The 24,845-nt window shown below is 37.7% G+C and overlaps 1 protein-coding gene across 7 annotated transcripts in view; it reads left to right on the top strand.

Moving 5' to 3' along the window:
- The window catches only part of sema5ba (sema domain, seven thrombospondin repeats (type 1 and type 1-like), transmembrane domain (TM) and short cytoplasmic domain, (semaphorin) 5Ba), a 131,581-nt gene that overhangs the window by 77,680 nt on the left and 29,056 nt on the right, over window positions 1-24,845 (top strand). For all 7 annotated transcript variants that reach the window (XM_056754515.1, XM_056754518.1, XM_056754519.1 and 4 more), the window contains 7 exons: window positions 6,145-6,207; window positions 7,701-7,799; window positions 7,888-8,101; window positions 11,879-12,164; window positions 16,975-17,110; window positions 17,353-17,560; window positions 18,499-18,706. In XM_056754515.1, coding sequence (XP_056610493.1) covers window positions 6,145-6,207; window positions 7,701-7,799; window positions 7,888-8,101; window positions 11,879-12,164; window positions 16,975-17,110; window positions 17,353-17,560; window positions 18,499-18,706 — 1,214 coding nt within the window. The remainder of the gene's footprint in view (window positions 1-6,144; window positions 6,208-7,700; window positions 7,800-7,887; window positions 8,102-11,878; window positions 12,165-16,974; window positions 17,111-17,352; window positions 17,561-18,498; window positions 18,707-24,845) is intronic.

Genomic DNA, 24,845 nt, shown 5'->3' with positions numbered 1-24,845 from the left:
GTAGATACCATTTCAACATTCAAAATTAAAAGACTATTTTTAATTTTTAATTTACTATTTATAGGCACTGTACGTGTTTAGGTAAAAGGATCATTTTTGTTTCATTCTGGGAACTAGTAACAATATTTCTCCCAAATTTCGAATATAAACATTGCTTCTATTTGCAATTATTTGCAGAAAAACGAAAACTGGAGAAACAAGTTAAATAACAGAAAATATGCTCAGGATTTTATCATATACTGCAAAGTTCACATATAGTTACAAGTTCATATTTACTTTTAAGCATTACAGCAGTAATGTTTGTAAATGTATTAAGAAAAAGAAAAAAAAAACATTTTCATTTAATAATTTAGATTTTCGTCTTTTAATGTTAATCTTTCACAATGCTGTTTGAAGACTTTGTCACTCCTGAGTTTTGATTTAGTTGAAATTCAAAAGACATGTACTGGAATGGCCACAATACATCTAGAAAAGTTGATTAAATGAAAATTCGGAATGGTCTCTTAATGTTTCCAAGACTATATATGCTGTGTATATAGTGATTTGATCCGGTGTTGTTGTGCCACTATATCTTAGACCTGTTGCTCTATTTTTCATCTTGTTCTCTCTCTCTCTTCTGTTTTTCTAACCTAAAGTAAATGTGTTCAGACGGCACAGCTGTGAAACTTCAAAGGGCTCCTTATTTGCATGTCCCCTCTTTGCCTAGGCACACACACGCCTCCAGACAAAACCATGCACTGCCCTTATTCAAGCCTGCAGAGAGGGGTGTACACCCCCCGTCCAACGCTGGCTCTATTTTTCTAATAGGCCATTGAATACGCACGGTGTGTTGGTATGTGAAGTGAGAGGGAGACTGTTGTCCTGGATCCAGGGAATGCCCTGGGGGCAGGAGGAGATGGTAGAGTGTGTATCTGCGCCCTCTTGTGAGAGGTTCAGCGTTTTTGGACAATAAGGCAAAGATATTGAGAGTCATGTCACATCCTTGGGCGGCGGTAAATAGGGATGGGGCCACTTGAATAGGGCACTCAGTTAAAGGACAAAACAGGGCGGTGCCTTGGCTTGGCTATTGAAGCCTGCAGACCTCGAAGACCCGCCAGTGAGACGGATAGCTCCAGCGATCCAGCCGGCAAGAATGGGGCGGAGTCATGGCACTTTAATCAGGGACCTCGTTGATGAGTATGCAAATGACATTTTCACTCCAGAGTCAGTGGAGTTCTGGAGGGAATAGAGTGTACATGCACAACTGACTGCACTACTAAACAATATTTTCTTTATTTTTATTATAGTTTTTTCTTTTCTTTTGTGTAAGAATAATAAGAAGGTACATTTACACTTTAAAATGTGCTACAAAAGGTTGTTCATAGAGATTTACTATTTGCTCAAAAGTTCCTATTCTTTCGTAGTTTTTATTGTCTAAACCTTTTTTATTGTGTGAAATAGAAAGTTTTTTTTTTATTAGAAGTTAACGTTTTTTGTGGAGCAATTCATCCAAAAATGGTTCTTCTAGGGCGTTGTGAAGCACCTTTCTATAGAGTGTACCGTACTTTTATATAGTGTAAAACTTTGCTGTAATTTCGCAGCAGGTTTGCCAGTAATTTACTGTAGATTTAAAGGCGTCATTTGACCCGGCTAAAACAAATATTATTATTTGCTTTAGATGTAATACAATGTGTATACACGATTTAAGGTAAAAAAATGCTGTATTTTCCTCATACCTGCATGTTTGTATCTCCTCTTTGCTCTGCCGCTCTGAAACACGCTTATATTTTACAAAGCTCATCGCTCTGAAAAGCGACGTGTGCTATGATTGGCCAGGTCACTAGTGCGTAGTGATTGGTCGAATACTGAAAGGAAATGTAACGCCTCTTACCATATTCGGAACATCAGGCTGCATCGGCGACGGTATAATAAGATTTACAAGACCGCCCACCTTACTCGCATATACATTTGGGCGGTCTTAGTCAAATCATTCCACAAAGTGACGTACATGCGTGGGGGTGTGGTTACACGAGGCGTTTCATGCAGGACTGGGTTCGCATTCGCTTTTAGATAAAATACATCTTTTGTTCCAACACTTCAAATTTAGCAATTATACATGTCTTATACATGCAACGGCCACTTATAACACACCAAAGACACAGAAAAACACGTATTTCCGCAATATGACCCCTTTAATGTAAAATTTAGTTTTAAGCATAAACTTACTTAGTTTATTTATTTTTCTTTCATAAAACAAGACTAAATATCTTGAGTCACATTTTTCTTGTTTTGTAAATGTATCTTAATTTAAGAAGTTTTCAATATTTTTACTGAAAACAAGCGAAACATACTTAGGAAGAATATCATTATTAATATTATTTGCAGCGTTGCTGATTTGTCTCTTCTTGCACATTTTGAATCTCAAAAATCAAACGGTACATAATTGGAAAGTTTATTAAGTAGTAATTAAATATAAAGTAAGTTACTGTCAAACCTGCTGCAAAAACTACAGCAAAGTTTTACAATGTATATAAGACTTAAGATAACAAGACTTGGTTTTAGAGAGTATGTGTTAAAGAAGTTTGTTTTTCTCACCCTACTGGCAATTTGCTTTTCTCTTGTTTTAAATATTACAACCTCAAAAAATAAACAAACAGTTTTGCAATGCTGATTATGTAGATTTTGCTAGAAACAACCCTGGGTAAACTCTGAAAGCACACAAACATCTTACAGATGTCTTTTTGATATCTGCATTTACATCTGCAAGACATAGTTTGCTCATCTGCAATATGTCTCGAAAGGTCTGCTGCGGACGTCATGTAGACATCTAGAAGATGCCTGAAAGATGTTTTACACAGCAGATGCTTTCCAGACCTCCAGATCTTAAGCAGACGTCTTACAGACGTACCTGTGTAAAACCTTAAAAAGGACATTTTTCTTAAGTTGTGCAAAAGTTTGATTGATTTTGAGGTATGAGCAAAAGAAAATAGACTGTGGGATTTTTTTATTGCTAACTGACGTTTTAACCTTAAGAGGCCTTTGCAAATGCTTTTATCCTAAAACATCTTAAGAGTTGTTGTTCCTTCACATTTAAGACTGTGTATCAAATGGCAAGCATATAATTCAGAACATTACCTGTTAGAAAAGTGCTATAAAACACAGTTGAAAGCAACAATACTTTTCTTTAAGTTTAATTATATACTTTTTCAGTTTTAGGACCTCATACAGCATATTGAACGGATTTCCAACCATATTCTTAATTTAAAACTGTATTTTAAATTAACCTTAAATGAACTAATGGAAAACATGCTTCTGTGTAAGCAGCATTCCCTTGAGGGACACTTGCGGTATCCATTTGCAGATATGCTTTTCATTTATAACATTTGTAATGTGTGACAGACACAATAACCTTATCAACGGCAGCACACTGCTTGCCAATATGACAATTTTCCACCATCATGCTCCTCTTATGCTTTTATTAGCATTTCCTCGATACTTCCAATAAATGGAACGCAATTTCTTGCCCAACTTTGTTTCTCGGCTGTACTAATTTATGTATAAATAAATCCCAACTATTTTATTCCTCAATTAAAAATTCATGATACTATTTCATGAGGATGCCAGGGGCTGAGAGCTCGGTGACGCCACATTATTAGAACAGATGAAGGGTGAGCAATTATGAAACAAATAATGGTGACTAAAGTGATTTTCTAAGCTTGTGCTTGTTGTGCGACGGCCTTATTAAACCAGTCATATCTAGTTGGCTCATTAGACCTTACAGTCCAAACAAATACACCTCATTGTGATTTTTACTTTTTGACAGATTTGGAGTCTATGAGGACCAATTTTGTTTAGATACCAACATTCTTCAAAATATCTTGTTTTGTGTTCTGCTGAAGGAAGAAACTTATACAATCTTGGAATGACATGTTTGAATTATCCCTTTAATATTATGTTTTTTGTTGTTCTGCAATTGTTTATATAGATTGTATTTTTGTGTTAGGTTTATAAAGGTTTTCCCATATTTGTCTAGCTGACCCTTAAATGGCAAAACTGTATAAATTCACCATGATCGTTCACACACTGCGCTTTGAACAAACAGTTACGTCATTACCTTCTCATTCTAGGCTTTATTACCTCATCCTCTTTGGCATAACGCTTGTCAGAAGCAATTTATCATTCAAAGGTTCAAGCCTCCCACCAGTGAAAGGCTCTCCGGTCACCGCCCGCCACTGTCTGGTGGATAGCGGACCCCCGAAACGGTGGCAAGGTTTCCAGCTTCACATTCAGGCCTTTCGCCAAACATGCCATACAGTGTGCTTTTCACAGTCCGCCTCTTCAGAAGGGTCTTTGGGAATAGCATCGGAGGCCTGGCATTGTTCCAGTGTGGTGTGAAGAGAGGGGCTGCCGTAGCCGGGGTCAGGGTTAAGCTGACGGATTCTTCCCGAAAACAGGGGCTCACAGACGAGATGTTAATGACCTGAACGATGACTCACTCCTCAGGCATCCATCACAAACATGCCTGTGCCCTGAAACACGCATGAATGCGAGAAACAAACAAAAGCTAGCCGGATCTATGTGGCTTTGTGATGTACCTGACAGCTTTGAGAACTAGTTAGTACAGCAAGGAGGAGGTGTGAATGTATAGTTTTTTTTAAGGTTATAGTTAAATATAGCCATCTATGGATGAGGGTGTGAGATAAGCCATGTTGGACATTTAAGGATTTCTCTTAAAAGGTTGTTGAGATGCATAAACGTTAAAGTCGTGGGGGATCTTATTTGCGTTCACATATATCCAGGTTTGACTCCAGTTTGAATGTGTAGAAGTGTGAATGATATCAGGGGGCTAAGTAAAAATGTGTGATCCTAACACATATTGTAGCTGTTGCATGACTTTAAAGGTCCAGTGTATTACACTTTGCGGCATAAAGTGGTGAGATTGTAAATTGCAACCAACGATTCTCTCCGGTCACCCCTTCCTTTCGAAGCACTACGGTGGCTGACACAGGCCTAAAATGTCGTCACGTTTTTGCTTCTTTGCTGAAAGAAATTGCGTATAATCGAAACGTGCTCTGTTTGTCCATTTAGGGCTACTGTAGAAGCAAATCCTCCAAAAATTGCACATTGTACCTTTTAAATACTGTATATGAAACACTGAGCATTTATTGTTTTAAGGTTGACATTACCAGTCTCTATTTTCTTATAATGTATTGCAGATATGGACATCTTAACACAACAGTATAAGATGTCAGCTGAAGGTTGAATTGGGCAGTTTTTATTTCCCTGCAGATCAAATGAAAAGCAAATGACATCGATTGAGAAGTTGAATTGATTTCATTGTCAGGCTTTTGCTATTCTTTTTATATAATATTTAATATGTAAACTTTATTCAATTATTTCAATTGATTCAGATTATATCTAAATGCACCAGTTGTACACAATATATTTACTATAATATAGGTAACCTTTATATAAACTGTTGTCTGTGTGAGTACAGAGAGAGCGGGTTCACAATATGATGTTTGTATTTAAAGGGGTAAGCCATTGTGAAAAGTTTGTGAAACACTGCACTTAACCAATTACCATCAAAGTTCCTCTGTTTCATCTGTAGAGCCAGAATGGCTCCTTGAAGTATACTTGCTTTTATTTCTTCAGTGGAGAAAAATGACAGAAGAGGGATTGAATTGAGAAGAGTTGCTGCTTATTTAACCACTTATGAGGGTCCATAAAGATTAGGAAGCTTCGAAAAAGACGACGATTTGTGAATATCTTGACCGTTACGCACACCTTTAGACTGCAGGTTTTTAGTTTCCAGGCACTGGCTCTGGTATTGCTGGCTGGACACGTAGCTCCGAAGGGAAATAATTGGGCAGACGTAAATGGAGTAGCTTGTCTTTGTTCAATGAATAAGACTAGGAGATGGTATTTATATGCAAATCGCATCTGGTCTTCCAACTGTCTTGTAACTCCTTTTAAGCCACTGGCCCACTTATCATGGTGTTTACACAATACACAAAAAATAAGGTTAATGTCTTTGGTACATCTGGCTAAATGCGATGTCGTCATCAACAGTTGTGTAACCTTGCTTGTCCATTATTACAGGCAGCTGCCGGGCAACTGCGAATTGCTGCAAGTCACTTTTTGGGGTTTATTTTGGTTTCCTAGGCAACAGAATGGGGCCCAGACGAAGACACCAGGAGGTCCTGTCAAAGCAAAGGCAAGACAGAGGTAACTTTAAACCCTCAGGTTCTCTTGAATAGGCACATTTCTTTCAAAAAGCTGGCAAGCCATTGGTCAGATGGTTGGGTATTGTTGAGGTTTGTGGGAGGGCAATATGTTCGGATTAGTTATTCAGTATTTCTGAAACCCAGGGGTCAGTATTTTCTCTCCTCGAGCATATAATTAGCTGTATGTTCGAGGTAAAATACAATTTTACAAAGCCGATTAAAGCACTGCATGACATTTAATAAAATGTACAGAGGTGAGCTTAGCTTTGTAGGAAAACAGTAAGGAATATTTTTTTCTCCACTACTAAAAAACACTCAAATTACTAGCTATTTAATTCTTTGTTTTCTTTGTTATACAAGAATAAGATATTGTTATATGAGGTCTTTGGTGTTTAAATATGTATTTTGTTGTTGTTCCTTAATTAAAAGCCAGAACTGATCTGCTATGCACTCACTTATTTGATAGACTATAAACCAACATGGTGGCAGTTCTCATCTGAAGTCAATTCCCCTATGCCACGTGGCTTTCTGCTTATCACTTCCCTTCCTGTTTGAAATGGTGTCATTTTTACACTGAAGTGCTTATGAAGGTTGAGGCCTAGGCTAACTGATCCAGTGTTAGGTGGGACTATTGTTAGTTTGTAATAAGACAAATGAGAGATGAAGTAATATCACTCTTTGGTAATGCGTAATTGCTCCCGGTAGAGACAATGGGTTTGTTTAAAATGGTTTAGTAGAATCTTTTGTAAAGAAATGTAAAAGGAATGCTAATGGAATTTCTCTAATAATTTGGAAGCAGTCCTAATAGGATAAAGAAATAATCTGCCAAGGATTCAAGTTTTTAATTCAATTCAAAATATTCAATTTCACAAAGATATTTCTTTGGCTTTTTGTTTTGAACACATTTTGGATTGATTATGAATAATAATCAAGCACTCTTTTAGTAATCAAATGGCATTTTCAAAATTAACAATTTACCCTTAGAGCACACTACATATCCCAAAATGCAATGCGTTCAGCTAGTGAGGTTATGTGACAACAGTGTATACTATATTATACTATATTTTACTGCATTGTTTGCCATACACACCATATCCAGGGCATTATTCAGTATAGTACACTTAGTATTCGCCCCAAATTTTTAATTCTCTCATCATCTATCTCTTGTCATTACAAAGCTGTATGATTTTCTTTCTGCTGCTGAACACAAAATAAGATATTCTGGAGAATATTGGTAACCTAATAACAGTGGTACGTACCGATTTACTTCCATTGTAAGAACACAAAACCAATGTAAGTCAACTGGTACCGCTGTTCTTCGGTTGCTGACATTCTTTTAAATATCTATTTTTGCAGAAGAGTAAAAGTCATGCAGTTCTGAAATGACAAAGTGGTAAGTAAATGATGTCAGAATTAAAATTTTTGGGTGAACTATCCCTTTAATGTAGCTACTGCTGCTATCTTTTATACTGACAAGTGCTTTTCCTCCTGCAGGTGGAGTGTCAAAACTACATCCGCGTGTTGCTTGTCAACAAGACCGAGGTGATCACCTGCGGCACCAATGCCTTCCAGCCTCTGTGCATCACCAGAGAGGTAGACAGTGCTTAACATATTCCATATCAAATGGCTTATCTGGACTTGGCTATCAAAGTGTGTGATCCATACCGTCCCCCTCTCTCAGGCAGGGAACATGAGCAGGGTGTTGGAGAGGGTGAACGGAGTGGCCCGCTGTCCCTATGACCCTCGTCATAACTCCACAGCCATGGTAACCGAAAACGGAGAGCTGTACGCCGCTACAGTCATTGATTTCTCAGGGCGGGATCCTGTCATCTATCGCAGCCTCGGAGGGATGCCTCCGCTGCGGACCGCCCAGTACAACTCCAAATGGCTTAATGGTACATTAATCTCATTATCTTGTCTGACTGTCTTGATAATATCAGAGAACATTTGGAACGCTTCACCATCTCTCGAGCATAGCGTCAAATTTGAAAGGAAAAAGTTGAAGGTTTTGTTTTAGTTTCTTGATTTCTTTATACAGTACTGTATATGCAGTAATGATGAAAATTTACATTTGAAGAGTTTATTTGCAAAAACATATTTTTGTTATCATTCTTTTATTGTTTCATTGTGTACGTTAGCTGTATTTTTTTTGTTACTATTACTTATCAAAAAACCCGACTGAAGGCTGATTTATTGAAAAACACAATAAAAAACATGATTTTTGAAAATATAATTTTGCAAATGAACTCATTAAAAAAATTATTTAATTACATTTTTGGTGTATGCTTTTCAATCTAATAACATTTTTCTGCTAAATGTACATTTTTGAGGTAAATGTTGTATACTGTAAATCTGCAAAAATGTCCTATTAGTCTTTATAGACCCTAAACAGAATGCATGTTTCCTAGACAGTAATAGAAATAAAAGGGGATCAACCTGAAAATTCTTTTAAAACTCTTCTTCAGATTTATTTTCTCTATAGTTTATATATTACATATATTTCAGAGGTACAGAGATTTGTTTCATAAACTGTGTTCAGATATGCAAAGATACCATCTAGTGGGGAGGTTCCTAATTGCAACCAACGGCTTGCTCGTCCCCCTCTCTATCGAGCACTGCGGCAACTCACTGGGCTAAGATGTCATTGTATTTTTGCTTCTTTTCTGATGAAGATAACGTATTTATGAAACACACTCTATAGAGCAATTTGTCCGTTAAGGGCCACTGTAGAAACAACATACAAGGGGACTCACAGTGTTTGTAGATAGAAAAAGCTTATACTAAGATAATAAAAACATAACGCTTCAACACTATACTCAGCAGAGTTACTGAAAAATTAATAAAGGTTTCAGTAATCTCCCATCTGCTAACAGTTTGCTCTGGAATATTAATTCGGACACCAGTAGAAACAGAATATGAAGACACTTGTGTTGCCGGAGCTGTGATTCACACAGTGATGCTTCACTGAGGAGGTGTGAGAGTAGTTGAGGTAGAGGGTAAAGCGCATTGAGAGGGGATGGAGTTAGAGAGGTTATACTGGTGTAAGTGTGGGCTTGGGTTGAGCGGAGTGGACGAACGCACAGGCTTCCAGCAGTGTAATTATTCCTTATGGCAGAGAGAGGGTGAAATTGCTGCTGCAATGCTTCATGTCACTCAGTCGGACTCCACACGTTCACTGCAGATTCACACCTGTGTGGGAGAACGCTAATAGTGAACTTATGTGAATTCAACCACAGCCAAAGGAAGCTAGATACACAAAAACGAATTCATATTCCTTATTCCATATTCAAGGAATTTATTCACCTGTCCTTAAAAACCAGTGTATGACTATTTCTTCTGTCGAACACAAAAGAAGATATTTCGAGAAATGTCTCTGGTTTTGTGTCCATACAATGGAAATCAATGGGGAGCCAGTGTTGTTCAGCTACCAACGTTCTTCAAAATACCCTCTTTTGTGTTCTGCAGAAGAAAGAAAGTCATACAAGTTTGTATTGACATAGGGTGAACAACTTTTTTCCCCTGAGTGCACCTTCTGTCAGCCTGACCTGAGAAAAGCCACTGAAATTTAGGCATTCGTGTTAGCTGGATGCTGAGGGATGCGGACTCCGTGGAAATGATCTGTGAATCAAAAACGTATTTGTAGTCTCAAGGCTGCTCCCGTGGAGTGCAGGGAGGAACGGCATGAACCTCAGGGGTTCAGAATGAAATCCATCTGGACCTTATTGTACCTTTCCTGCCAAGCGCTGACTGGATGTTTTTTTACTTTAGCTTGTGTGAGGTCAGACCTGAAATGAGATATACTATGGAGCACTGCTCTGTTTCAATGAGAGATGTCATCATTTGCAAACAGTTTTGATATTAGCACATCTCTCTCCTTTGGAATTAAATTTTCTGCTTTTCACTGACTGTGGTCAGCATCTAAACATGTTTACAGTACACACACACACACATTGACCCTGGCAGTCTGGGAATGAGGTAGTGTTTACTTTCAGCCGGAAAAAAAAATCCTATTTGTCATGTTACTGTAAGTCCTTCGCAAACCAACACGCGCACACTGCCCATCCCAGCTTAGTCAAAACGACTTGATTAATTCATGCATTTTGCCCTGAGATATAATTACTGTTATACTAACGCCAGCATTAGTATTCAGTATGTCTCTCTGACCATATCCACCATATTCTGTCTGAAACTGCAGTTGTGATGTCTCTGCAATCTGATAAATTCATTATTTGATCATTATTAACCCTACCCAAAAAACGTTTTGGTCTGCTCCTTACACAAAGCTATTGGTATAGTTTCAAAATAAATCATATAGCACAATATTTTGTTTTTATGGTGCATTTATGTATTTATTTCCAAACAAATCAATGCAAATGCAATTCTAATACATATATAAATTAAGAGACTATTTCAAAAGTATTTTCAGTTTTCTGAATCAAATATTTTAAAGATGTATTTAGGTAAAATCAGTGGTCGAATTGTTAAAAAAATTCAGGGGGACGGTGTGGTTAAATATTTGATGACTTACAGAGGATTTACATTATAAAATGTTTATTTTAATAATTTAAGTGGGATGGCTAACATAGCCATCCCAGAGGGGAGGCTTTCTGTCAGATACCATCCCATCGAATCCCCCCTCAAATCGAGCTCTGGGTAAAAAATCATTTCTATTTCATTCTGTGAACTACTAACAATATTTCCCCCAAATTTCTAATTGTTCCTATTTGCATTTATTTTCAGAAAATGAAAATTGGATTATATTCAAAAAATATATATTTTTACAAAATATTTTTACATTCACTTTTAACCAATACAACAATCTCAATTTTTATTGCAGTTTCCGTGTGTCTTCTCATGCTGTCCTTTCACATTGCTGTTGGATCCTGAAAATATGATTTAGTTCAAATTCAACAGACACTGGATTCGAATGGCCACAGTTCATCTAGAAATGCTGATCGAATGAAAATTTGGAATGGTCTCATAATATTGTCCTATCTATTTTATTACTTATGACAGTCACAGTGCCAGAAAAAAAGAAGACATTTAACTTTTGCACCTTATGCATACAGATACGTACATTAGTTCCTGCAGATGCATCATCATTTCTAATGCATGCTGAGTTTTCCCTAGACTGCTTTTTTGAGACTTGTACCCACTAAGATTATGTATTAGCGTTTAAAATTGAATCAAAAAGCAGTAATGTCCTGATGCCTCTCGTGTGCTTCACAGCCCAACAGTAATCTCATTTTCTTAAACTGCTGTGATAGCCCCAGCAGAGATTGCGGTCATTGCTATTTACAGGTGAATATCTACAGCACGCACGCTTCGGCTGGGGAAAAACAGGCCTTGGGGGGAGGATATTATTTAGAGTGTGTGATATTAACTCTGAGTAATGGAATCCTGACCAATGCCACCTGGACCAACGGGGACAGCTTTGTTTATACAGAACAATTTCTGCACGTCGCATACAAATACGCTTTTCCCACCGTTCTAGGCCTTCCTAAAGGAAATAAAAATAGGACACAGGCCAAATGGCTGGGGATCTAAAGTCGGAATTTAAGCCGTTTGGAATGTAATCGACTTTTTGATGCTCTTTGCAACCAACAGCCCACCAAAGATGCGCCTATTTTAAATGTCTTTTACCATGCATTCTTGTTTTTGTTGTCCTTCAGAACCTCACTTCATCTCGGCATACGACGTGGGTCTTTTCACCTTCTTCTTCTTGAGGGAGAATGCCGTGGAGCATGACTGCGGCAAAACGGTGTACTCACGGGTGGCTCGGGTTTGCAAGAACGACATAGGAGGACGTTTCTTGCTGGAGGACACTTGGACCACCTTTACAAAAGCTCGGCTAAACTGCTCACGGTCGGGAGAGATCCCTTTTTACTACAATGAGCTGCAGAGCACCTTTTACCTGCCTGAACAGGACCTCATTTATGGCATCTTTACCACCAATGTGTAAGTTATAACCCAAGAGTTTTACAGTATAGTCTACTGTAAACAGAATTTGGTTTTGTTTGGGAAGCCCAAGCCCTGCTAAAATACAGCGTATAATAGATTTATTGGGATCTATGTAGTGTGCAACATCTGTATGCCACAAATTTGAATTCATATCATCTGAGGATTCCTTTGCACGTTCCTAAATATGCATACTGTAAACTAAGTTTTGAATAGCATGTGTATTGTAGTACATAATTTGAGCACATCACTTTGCTCTCATTCCCTATATTTTTCGCTCTCTCTCAGTCACCCTCATTTTTACTGTTTCTTTATTGTCTTTGTTTTGTCCCCTTTCACTCACTGCCCCAGTAGGAACAGAATATGGTAATGCAATCAAAATAACGGCGTCTCCATCTGGCTGTCGTGAATTGAACACCTTAAGCAATCCTCCCAAGGGTTTGGGGCTGCGGAACTGGCAGGGCGGTGTGGGAATGGGGTTGAGAATGAGGAGAGCTGGCAGAAATATCTGAAAGTTGGTTGTAGTTTTAGTGAAGTGTTTAGGAATTGAGTTGGGGTATTATTTCAGTGGGTATGAAGGTGTTCCTGTTATCATTGCTGTTGTCACTATTTTATGAACACAATAAAACGTGACAGGCTGCGCCGTGTAGTGATTTTACCATAGTGTTTAGGAATGTTATTTTTAAACACCCTTTCGTTTGATAAAAGTTATATTTTTATTAAGGCCTATTTAATGCAAAGACTGTATTTGAAAAATATTTGTTCTTTTTTAATTAACTTTTTTAAGGAATTGTTATCGCTCTCGTTTCTGTGAAATTGGCTTTTTGGCAGTTCATAGGGTAGCAGACAACCTCTCTGGAAAACAGATCCGCCAGTGTGAATGAGCACGTCTATCTTGAGCATGCATGCCTGAATTACGACAAATACAGAATAACAACCGAGCACATCACTTTGCTCTGCGTGATGCAACGAGACAAAATCCACCTTGAAATGAGTTTTTGTCCCCTGTAGCAACAATCTGAACTCAAGGTTTATTTTTATGCTTATTTCTTGCACATGAAAGTGTGGGGGTCCTGCAATCTGAATACACTTTAATATACTGCAGTGTAAAAATGTGACAAAAGTCACTTATTTACCACGGCTCACTCTTGAGGAAAGTGCACATGTCGAAGATATTGTGTTTTTTAAAATCCAACCGAACTTTCATTACAGTAACAAAATGTTCAACGATTATTTATAAGATACTTTATACATCCGATTTTAGAATAACATTAAATGACGGAAGTGCTTCTGGACCAGCGTTAACTTATTGTGGTTAAAAACTTCTTTACAAAGATATCATATTTTTTAAAGCGTTTTATGAAAATGTATCATAAATTAAAGCAGGTTTCATATGGTCTATAGATGAAACAGAAAAATCCTTGCTAAATGAAATCACGCACAAAAATATACTGTCATGTACTGTATATCTTACTAGTTTCGAGTTTTTATAATTGGCACATAAAATACGCTAAAATATACAACTGTATATACTTAACACTGTACATACGATACAGGAAAATGTTTTTGCTACTCCTGACTGTGTCTCTGCAGTGGAGGGATGCTGAATCGGCTCCTTGTTGTTTTGCTTTTTTTTTTGCTGCGATACAGGTATTCTCTTTTTCCTAGTTTCATCTAAATCAACATAAAGGTCGTCTTGGATGACCTTAAAGGACCCTATGTTAATTTCCACATTGTGTGTCCTGTCACCACAACCCAACATGACTTCATTTTATTAATCACGTGATCTACTGTATATGTTGCTTGGACAGCTCTATAGTCATCTGCTTTCACAGCGAGAAGACTTCATGCCCATATGTTGTGTGTTATATCATGCATGTCATGGGATTGCGTACAGTAGGTGACTGTGTTACGGGCCCAAATTCTGTTGTTATTGTATACTTTACACGAATGGTTCTCAACAGGGGGGCCGAGGCCCACAAGGGGGGCTCAAGATGAGCAGTATTCTAAAATTAGAAAAAAATAGCTTTGAAATCCATACGAAAAAATGATAATACTTAATATTTTTCCTGTTAATGTTAAGCTCTCAAATATTTTATTGGGGAGTTTTTGTGAGCAGGGGGGGCTTTGAATATTGTTGAGAACAATGGGTGACCTAGGAGTTAAATTGGTTGAGAATCCATGCTTTAAACGGCACTGTCATCTCTGCTGATGTTTTGCATTTACACTACATTCAGATGCCTTAAACACTTGCTGAAAATCATTTTTAAAATAATGCCTTAAATTTTTGCAAAATGATCACTTATTGCAAAAGCATAACGTTAATGGATATTTGGCGAGCGTACTGTTCCTTTAAACCAGCACCATTTCTCCTAAACACACTTTTCAAAGAATTTGGCAGGAAATTTTTTTAGGAATCTTGGAGAATTTGTCACAGTTCTTTTATGAATTCAGGCTGTCTCAATTGCGCAATGTTGCCCCAGACCAAGACCGATGTTGAGATCAGGGCTTTGTGGGGGCCAACCTATCTTCCTCAAAACTCTTTATTTTTAATAACTTGGAAATACAAATTCAGAAAATTAATTGTAATATCTATGTGTGATCCAAAGAGTATATTTATAATATCACAATAACCCCCATTCCCATATCAACATATCACCAAAAACTATTTTCACACTGAGTTCATTTACGCTTGTACTTTTAGCAGGACCTTGTCTACTATTCATGGAGTGAAGATCTGAATCACTGTGACCCAGGTTTACCTGCTCAGCTTTAAATCAATACAGTAAAAGTAATCTGTTTTTTAAGCCCTGAAGCTGTAATTCCTCCTACCTTATTATAGCAAGAGAAGACGTATCCTACCTGCTGTTCTCTCCGTCTTTTTCTGTCCGTTTCACAGCAGAACAGGGCCAACAGCGCAAGGCAAACGTGTTCTTGTCAACAGTTCTGTTTACAGTCCTGAGGCTTTAAACACAACATGGTTTGACTAAGGCTGAGAGGAAATGTTGTGCTCCTCCGTCTTTTGGGAGAAATGAGTTCTGTTCCAAAACCTTTTGAGCTGCCTACCGCAAAAGCTGTTCCAAAAGCAAAACCATGTTGCCTTAGATAGTTTTTATACATACCTGAGGGAGATGAGTGGGTATTCATCTATAAAATAACTTAGTTTTGAGTTAAAATCTGTTTTTAAGGAGAAATAAAAAATGCTGTTTTAGTTTGTAGCTGTTGACGCTTGGTTTTGAAACAGAGCTTTTTTCTTTCTATCTCCGAACCTGTAACCTCATACAGAGTTTTGAAGTCTTGTAATAAAAAGTTGCTATGACAGGCCAATCATATGTCAGAATCAGTTCTGATTGGGATACAACAAGCTCATGTGTTCTCGAGGGCTGACCGCTTTCTTCATACACTGCGTTTCATCTCTCTACAAGCTTTTTGAGGTGCATGGCCAACAGCCTCTCGCTCTCTCTCTTAGCATGCTAACTTTCCGTGTTGAAGCTTTCATATGAGATCCCCAGGGTAGAACCGCATAACCAGGCTTGAACCGTCTCAGGGACTTCAGTTAGACCCTGAGCCAGACAGCAGAGTCTGGCATGGTGAGAACTCTCTCCTGGAGCTCTGCCTGTGAGCCCATCTGTCTGTGGCTTCTGCTTTACTGCCACAGTTATTGCTGCTCATTTACGTGCTACCCACGATAACTGTTTGATTTGAATATATGATTCTGTCAGCTGGCTTCGAATGACCACCGGCTGTTTTCGGTAACTTGCGACGTAATGCTGCATGACTGCATCTGTATAGAAAAGCTGCTATGTTTTGAAACGACGTGAGTTACTGTCATGTTAGTTGTATTGATTTAGTTTCCATATATGTATTTTGCAAACGCTTTGATCCAAAATGTCTTATCGTGCATTAAAGGTATATGTTTATTTGATCATGTGTGTGTGAATCAAACCCACGACCTTCACATTGATCTACTAACCGAGCTCTAGGAACATAAGAACTTGCATTGCTATTTATAGTTCGTTTTAGCCACTTTTAGTGACATTGGTCATTCGCCTTTCTCGCTTCTACTGAGAGCTATACTGTGCATGTCAAGGGGCTTGTTAGTGTGGTTCACTTGCAGGAATATGAACTGGCACACAGGTTGCTCAGGGGACATTTCTCAGGGTAACAGAACTAAACTACATCCTACCAACAGCGCTCTGAATCTGCACAGTCATCCGTTCAAAACTCTTGTAACAAGAAGAACCATCCAGTCCATCCGCCGCAGAGCTTCTCATCTCCCCTGCTGACAGCTTACTTTGGTCTAGGATTGTCTTCGGGCCACCTGTCACTCACATTCGGTGGAGTGAATTAACTTTCGGTGTATTTGAGAATAATTGGTGCCAGATGAAGCTGAGAAGATCCGCTTGGCTGAGCCGATTCAAAACTTGTATTTTTGTCTTATCCATGTAGGCTTTTCTTAGTCAAAAGGCAAACTGTGTTTGCAGTCTTTCAGGTGGTTATTGCAACATGTGAGCAAGATACAGTATGTGGAGTGTGTGGTCCGTCTTTGAGAAAGAGTTTACACAAAACTGTAAACATATTCTGTCATTGTATTAGAGCTTGACATACATTATATTGTTATTCAACAATAATGCAGTTATTTTAAGTGTCTCACAACCTTTGAATAATAATACCTATTTAAACTAAAATTTATAAATAATACAATTAATTCAATGATATTCATTATAAACTATATTATTATTACTATGTATTTTTTATCACTATAAATATTCAAATCAACAATCTATGTTTTTTTCTGTGTTTCCTGCAGGAACAGCATTGCTGCCTCTGCAGTTTGCGCATTCAACCTCAGTGCGATCACGCAGGCTTTCAACGGACCCTTCCGCTCCCAGGAGAACCCTCGCTCCACCTGGCTGCCCACCCCAAACCCCATCCCAAACTTCCAGGTGCGCTATATACCCATTATCTTTCATATTTTATTCTCTGTGTGTGTCTAAAACATTCAACATATAAATTCAGGCAATCAGTCTAGCACTGTGAGATTCATTCCTCGATAGCAGCTGGATGTTTCGGCATCCACCGAAATTCACAGTTGATAGTTTTTATTTGTCAGATGTTTTTCTGGATTTATATTTGCATTGCTCTGTTGTCCTTGACACCAGTTATTCTTTTTTTAACTTTTTGACAGTGTGGGACCATTGATGAAGAAGGGCCCAATGAGGGACTAACTGAACGCAGTCTGCAGGACGCCCAGCGCCTCTTCCTCATGAATGACGTGGTTCAGCCTGTTTCCGTGGACCCGCTGGTCTGGCAGGATGATGTGCGGTTCTCCAAGTTGGTTGTTGACATCGTACAGGGGCAGGACACTTTGCACCATGTCATGTACATAGGCACAGGTAACTGGAGAAATTTGAAAGTCAACCTTAAAGGGATTGTTCAGCCAAAAACTCCAATATTTCATAAATTTGACGGTCATTTTTATTAATATTAGCCATACTGTACAGCCTCAACACTCCCTCTCTGCAGGTGGCGCTAAACATACCAGACGCCGGTATGCCATCCGCCACCAAATACTACAAAAAGAAGATTGCGATTGTGTGCAGAGGCTGCACATTATGGCTAATAGTATTAAAAATGACGTTCAGTTTTATGAAAATATCAAATGATTTGCTTCACGAAACGTCAACATGTCGCCAGGAGCCACTTTTTGGAATTATATGCTTTAGGAACTCTTAGACAGGTGGACACCATAGACTCCCCTTGAGTCTTTGGCTGAACTATCCCTTTAAGATCAGTTCTACCCAAGGCTTTCACCATACTGATAGGTCAGGCGTCCATATTTTTTTGGTTTAAGTATCCATGTGAAGTCTCTCTTAAAGTTTTTAAAGCATTTTTTGTGATTATAAAGCGTAGTTTCCATAGTCAATTAAAAGAGTTATCACATCCATTACGATCCATATTCCTCATAAAGGAGCACATAAAAGAGAAATAAATTACTATTTTATGTTTTATAAAGTGCTGTCCCTTCTCCATTTGTTGGGGATCATAGCTTCTGTTTTGTTCATTTTAATTCACAAAAATCCTACAAATTGTGTTATCTCTCAAATGTTGTTTTTCGTCACATCCATAACCCATTCATGTTTTCTCTTTTGATATAGAAAACTCGTGCTTGTATTATAGTCTTTAGAATATTGCATAAGACTGTTATTATGATTCAGTCATTTCTCTGAAAGATTTTCTCTTGCTGTATAGTCCTTCCTAAAACCTTGTATAAATAACATTATTCATGCAGCCTCGCGTTATTATACTTCGCCTTCTGTTTTGACTTTATCAGAATACGGAACTATTCTTAAGGCACTGGCAACCACAAACAAGACCCTGCAAGGTTGTTACTTGGAGGAGATGCAACTCTTCCCTCCTGGTGTACGAGAGCCAATCCTGAGCCTTCAAATTCTCCATGGCGACAGGACTCTTTTTGTGGGCCTGAATGACAGAGTGCAAAAGATCCCGCTGGCAAGATGTTCCAGCTACAAAACAGAACTGTGAGTACCGTATTTCATCTTTAAAGGAACAGTTCGCACCCAAAAAAGAACTTCTGTCTTATTTAGTCAACCTTGTTCCAATCTTATGCTGCTGCTGTACTTTTTCAGTGGATTGGAGCGATAAAAAGGAAAAGTTTTAATACATCTACATTGTTTATATGCTCTGAAAAACGAAACGTTTCACAAAAGCTTAGATTTGTAAAAAAAGTTGTCCTGCGCTATTTACTTCATAGTTGACATCTGCATTCAAACTAGCTTCACAAACGCACATTTCAGATTCAAAAGACAATATGCTTTCTCATTAGACTGTAGGTGTTGGATGACAGAGGTGCGTGAATGGGCCCTTTCACTTTGGAAAGAGCTCCTCTTACCCACCTCTGCAGAATTATACCCTTGATCTGTCATTGAGAAAGAAATTCCTCCTCACGGGTGACTGGACAAGTAAGAATAGAGCGCCTTCTCACAATCCTTGTGTATTTTATCAAGGCTTTCCATCAACTTTCCGCTCCACGCGTAGGGTGGGGACAACAGTCAGGCTCAATTTGCCAGAGGGACAAATAGGGTTCTGTGTCCGCTCTCGGCGCCCCGTCCTTGTAGGTGAAATGCCGATTGTGCATGTGGATGAATGAAATATACATAAAGCAAGGCAGGAGGGTTCAAAGAAAAGAGAAAGGGTGACGTCTCAAGTGAATTATTCTTCAAACATATTTGAGTGCGTGCAGGTGACTAGTCAGCGCTTTGATTTGGCAGCTACAGTCTTTCTCGCATACGTGCATGCACGAAAGGCCGGTGTTGAAGAGCTTTGAGGGTGTTGCATACTAAATGAGGTGTGGGTGAGATGGAGCGGAAGTGCCCTATTTAAAGCAGGACAGAACAATCACACTGTTCATATAAATATAAATCTCAAATGCTTTTCTTAAAATAAAAATATAGACTACTTATAGAGATAAAATATGTTAAGAGTTTGTAGCTGCAAAAATGATGTTATATTATGTAGATAAAATAATTTTGCTTTGGCTAAATTTGAAGAGAAACGTTTGACTTCAGAATGAATTCTTTAACAATATTGACTTTAGTTTGCAGACTTGGCAATTCTGAGCTCAGTTTCTCTTCTGAAACTATAATGGAGACATTTGTGAGATTTCTGGCTCTTTTCTCAAAGAAATATCTTGAACGCAGATGAGATTTAAGCGAAAGCTTTCATTTGCACTCCATTTCATCTGATAAAAGTAAAAACTGAGATATAACAGAGATCTGATCTGTGATTTATAGTTTCTTATGGGGGCAGTCTGTTAGCTTTATTTTTTTTACACCCTTGATTTCTCTTTCGTATTTATCCTAAAACTTTTTTGGTTAAATTTATTTTAAAATAGAATTGTACGATTTTTTTTATATTTTAATGTGATGCGTTTCATATGCATTTTCTTCCGAAAACAGTGCCTGCAGCAACTTTAAATCTAAATTTTACATATATATATATTTTTAATGTTTAAATATTTTATACCTAAATCTTTATAAACCATGATCAAAATATTACAGATGATGTAAGCAATTTAGCCCTTCCTGACTGGACAAAAAAGTGTAAGGGTTATCACACAGACGGGTGTGATTTCTCAAGACACATTTTTTTAGTCAGGCATTAAGTACATTTTATGTGTTTTCTTCCGAAAACAGTGCTTGCAGCAACTTTAAATCTATATGTAAATTTTACATATAAAAATTTTGACAGCTATTGATGTTAAATCTGAGAAAAATAAGCCATTTTTAGCCCCATACTTTTCATGTTTCTGACAGGAAAGGTGAACTCTTCTAGTTACTGATACATTTACTTTGTTTAAGAAATTGTTTTCAAGCAAAGCAATCTAAAGAAAAGGTTTCTATGTAACTAATGTAAATAAGGTGTGCAAGGTCACATCTGTGCTGTGCGAGACAAATTCTAGTCTACCGTTGTCTAGAGGAAACAAATCAAATCAATGTAAACAACACAAAGATAACAATGGCAGTTTCAACATACAATTACTTCAAAATCATTCTTCTTTTATTCACGGTTTCTGTGCTTTACATCTTTTCCCATTTCTGGCTAAAAAGGAACAAAAACAAAGTCTCCCAAGTATTCTCCTCTGAGAAATGTTTATTGAGGGCTCAATGTAAATTGTTCACCTTGTTGGTGACTCTTGTTGTGTTAATTGAGTTTGATCCCTCAAACTCTTGTTTCCTGCTAACGTTCAGGGACCTTAACCTCTCGCCTCTTCTGTAAGAAACTAATTTACTCTGATCAGCCGACTGATTGTTTGACGGTGCTAAATGGATCAAACGGCCGGCCAGATCAATAAACTTCAGACCACCTTAGCACCCCTGAGACACACTGATTCGGGATCAAAGAAGAAATGAATGTGGACATTGATGTAGGAATGGACTAGGTAACACTTTCTTTCCTAATGACACTTGACAGAGACTTCCAGCAGCAGCACAGGGCCAAGATGTGAGTGTGTAGGATGAAGATACTGCTGGAGATTAACAAATCCACATGTTTGTTGGCAGTATATTAAAATCAGGTCTTTTATGGCTCATTAGAAACTTTTAAGCAAGTGTGGCACAGCTAGTGATGATGTATATTATTGTGATGTTTAAAGGTTGAGATGATGTGTTGGAATGCTTTGATGAATGTGGGTTTGAGGTTGTAATGTGTTTCACTGTAGTAGGCTGAGCATACAGTAAACATTCCTTTGCTTGAAAAAACACAAATATGTTTTTACAACATTTCATTTATGATGTGGCCAATCTCATTAGTTCCATTTTCTCATGTCTACAGAAGTGCTTTATTTACCAATCAAAATGAGAGTTACGGAAGATGGCATTGACTTTTACATCATATTTGCTTTATTTGTTTACCTTTTTGTAACTTTGATTACTTTAATCATTGAATTATGCTAAGTATGTAAATCATTTATTTTGTTCCGTTCTATTTTATTCTATACAATTTAAATCAGTATAACCGTACGATAACCAATTTCCCAAAACTGTACGCTGTTCAAAAGTTTGAAAACATTAACTCATTCTTAATTTATTTTATTTTTTATACATTTTAGAATAATAGTAAACTTATCAATACTTTGGAATTAGTTCAATTTTTCTAAAGGCATAAAATAAAAATAAAATATATACAAAACTTATCTCATATTCTAGAGTCTTCAAACCCTATGCCCTGAAGTTTGAAAATTATATAAACAGAATTTTCCATTTATTATCGACTCTTATTGGCTGTTGTTTTCTTTATTATTTTGTTCAAGCCATCTATTTCAAAATATATATATTTTTTGGCACAAAAGTAATTTCAAACATTTAAACTTACACTTTCAGCTTTAAATATTTTTATGGAGAATCATTTCAGTAATCTTTTGAACATACTAAAGCACTATTTCTTTAGCATTTTTTTTCATAATTTATTTGTTATTATTATTATTATTATTATTATGATTTAAAATGCTAACTAAATCATTTAATATATATTTATATCATATATGATGTTAAGATATAATTCATAATATTACAGTATATAATTTAATATTATAATTCATTTTTTACTTGAACAGGTCACTTAACTTTATGTCTCACAAGTCCATGTAGTAAAATGACGTCATTAAATTCCACTGGCCTTGGTGATGTAGCAATAAATACAGATTCTAAAGAGTTTTACACCATTACCTGTGGCTGAGCCCTTATAGCCGGTCAGTTTGGAGCTCTTATTTCAGAGGCCCAGTCTGACACAAACAATTTACGGTCCTCGTTGCCGCCAGCTTGTCAACAGGGTGCTAAAAAACAGAGTTCTAGAGCTCACCACTTGTTTTAGCACATCGCCCAGCTCTTGTGCTTCTGGAGGAGCTGCAGATAGAACAGCGAAGGGGTTGGAAAGTAATCAGAAGGTGAGAGCATTTATTACTTCTGGCTTTTAACTGACTCTCCACTGGCGGAGCCCCAAAATTGAAGCCATTTTTCTCACGCGCTTTCTCCCATTCTTGATTAAGACAGGCAATATGTCTCCAACTACGCTGTCCTGAACTTCTGACAAATAGCATCTTTTCTTCTTCTTCTCTTGAGATGAAGCCATTAAAGGATCTGACTGACCGTCTTATCTCTGTCTGAGCGCAGCTGTCAACTGTGGGTTTGTGCAGAAATTTCCTCTAGCTGAAATTTATGACTCTGTCCTTTCTCACAGAGAATTAAAGGGGTCATATCACCAATGGATTTTTGCCTTGATCTTTGTTCTGCACCATTTCACGTCGAACAATGGAGTAAAATGTTAATTATTTGTAAAATAGTGAGAGTTTAATGGATTGTAATCGTGTTCTAAACACACACTGAACGTCGGCAGTTTTATTGATTCGGAGCATTATGTTCACCGTGCTTCTATAAAAACCAATCATTGGCCCTTGTTTACGACGAAAAGGTCATGAATTGCTATTAAATGGATGATAATAACTTTTTGCTTTTGTCCGTCTTTTAAAGGCCTATAAAAAAGACATTTTTGCAGCTCTTCCAGTGACTTTAAAACATCCATTAAACCAATGAGAAACGAGAAAGATTTATTGTGCTCTGTCCGTTGCTTTGCCCCATTGTTTGTGTGTTCATTCTCTGCACTACTTAAATTTTAACAAGCCATGTTTTGTGGCTTTGCTCCTGATCTTGTACGCTGTACGGAAACCATGTTAAATTATAAAGCAGTGTGATTAGTGTCGGTTTGTTTTTGCTGTAGCTCGCTCTCTCTCAATATAGTACCTTGAATTAAGATGCAACCTGAACTGGCCTACAAGTGCACTTGTTTTTTTTCCAACAGTCTATTTTTAAAGTAGGTGAGCTTTATGGTTGGGTAGAATGCCAGACTGCGGAGTATTTCTGCTGCGGTTGTCTTTTTGTTTCCGAGACGGCGGTCAGCTTTCAGTTTGCGGAAATATCTCTCTACGGACCGAGTTGCGGAACACAGTTTAAAAAAAGCTCCTTTAGGAGGTGCTTAATTGAGTTTTTTCTCAGTAGGTCAGCTGGCACAGCTTTGGGAGCAGTCGGGTCCTGGCAGTGCCTCGGGGTTGTGTTCTTGTCTCCTGAGCTCATCAGGAAAACAGGCTGCTGCCGAACGCCAAGCAACGTGTCAAATCAGCATTCCTTCCGCGCTGCCACATTTTCATAGTCTTAAGAGATTACATGGACGACTGACTTTTACTGCCTTCGGTTCACGGGAGTAAATCTTTCCACTGTAATTAATGAAATCACAGCAAAAGTTTTTGTTTAAATGGGTAGTGAACGCAGGTCACTGGCCCCGGGGCTTGTGTTTCTGCCCCCGGTGACTGGGGGTAATTGGCCCTTAGATTTACACAAGGAAGTTATTATTATTCTTTCCTGTCTCACATGCTTTTAATTGGTTCGAGTCATTTGAATGTACAATGTGGCAACCATTATGCAATGCGATAACTCTAAATAACATTAAACGTTTCTGTTGTATTTCAGCCAATAAAAATGGCGATTTACACTATTGCTTGCATTTAGGGATTGGGTTTTGAATAAAATAATAGCAACTCCTATTTGAGATTTCATTAAAAAACAATCAAGTTTGTAATAGTTTTCAGTGGCCTAAATTTCCAGTTCATAATAAATGGCGGTGGTTAAAAAATGCTTAATGTGGTGACCCACAAAACACTTTCTGTAAAGAGCTGTCGGTGTGAAATTTCCGTGTGTGCCTGCTTTCCAGCTACACTGACGCTTCACTTTTGCACCGCAGTCACGGGATGTGTGAAACAGGCTTTAGCTGTTAAGTTTGAGCTTACTCTTGCATATCATATGATGTTTTACAGATTTACTACGTCTGCTTTTTTTAAAACTTATTAACTCGGTGGTTCTCGACAGGGGGGCCGGGGCCCTCAAGGGGGCCCCAGCTGACATCGATGGGGGAACCAAAATGAGTAACATTTTAAAATTAGATAAAATTAGCATTTAAATACATTCTAAAAAACTGAATTATGATTCCATTTTTATAATGGATCAGCCTAACACTTTTCATGTTTATGTCAAGCTCTTATATTTTTTTGCCTAGAAATGTTTTTGTGAGTGGGAGAGATGGTGCATGGGGGGAGTCAAAAAGTTTGAGAAC

Source organism: Triplophysa dalaica, chromosome 8 (genome assembly GCF_015846415.1).
Source record: "Triplophysa dalaica isolate WHDGS20190420 chromosome 8, ASM1584641v1, whole genome shotgun sequence".
NCBI classification, from domain to species: domain Eukaryota; kingdom Metazoa; phylum Chordata; class Actinopteri; order Cypriniformes; family Nemacheilidae; genus Triplophysa; species Triplophysa dalaica.
This window is presented reverse-complemented; position numbering and strand designations above follow the sequence as displayed.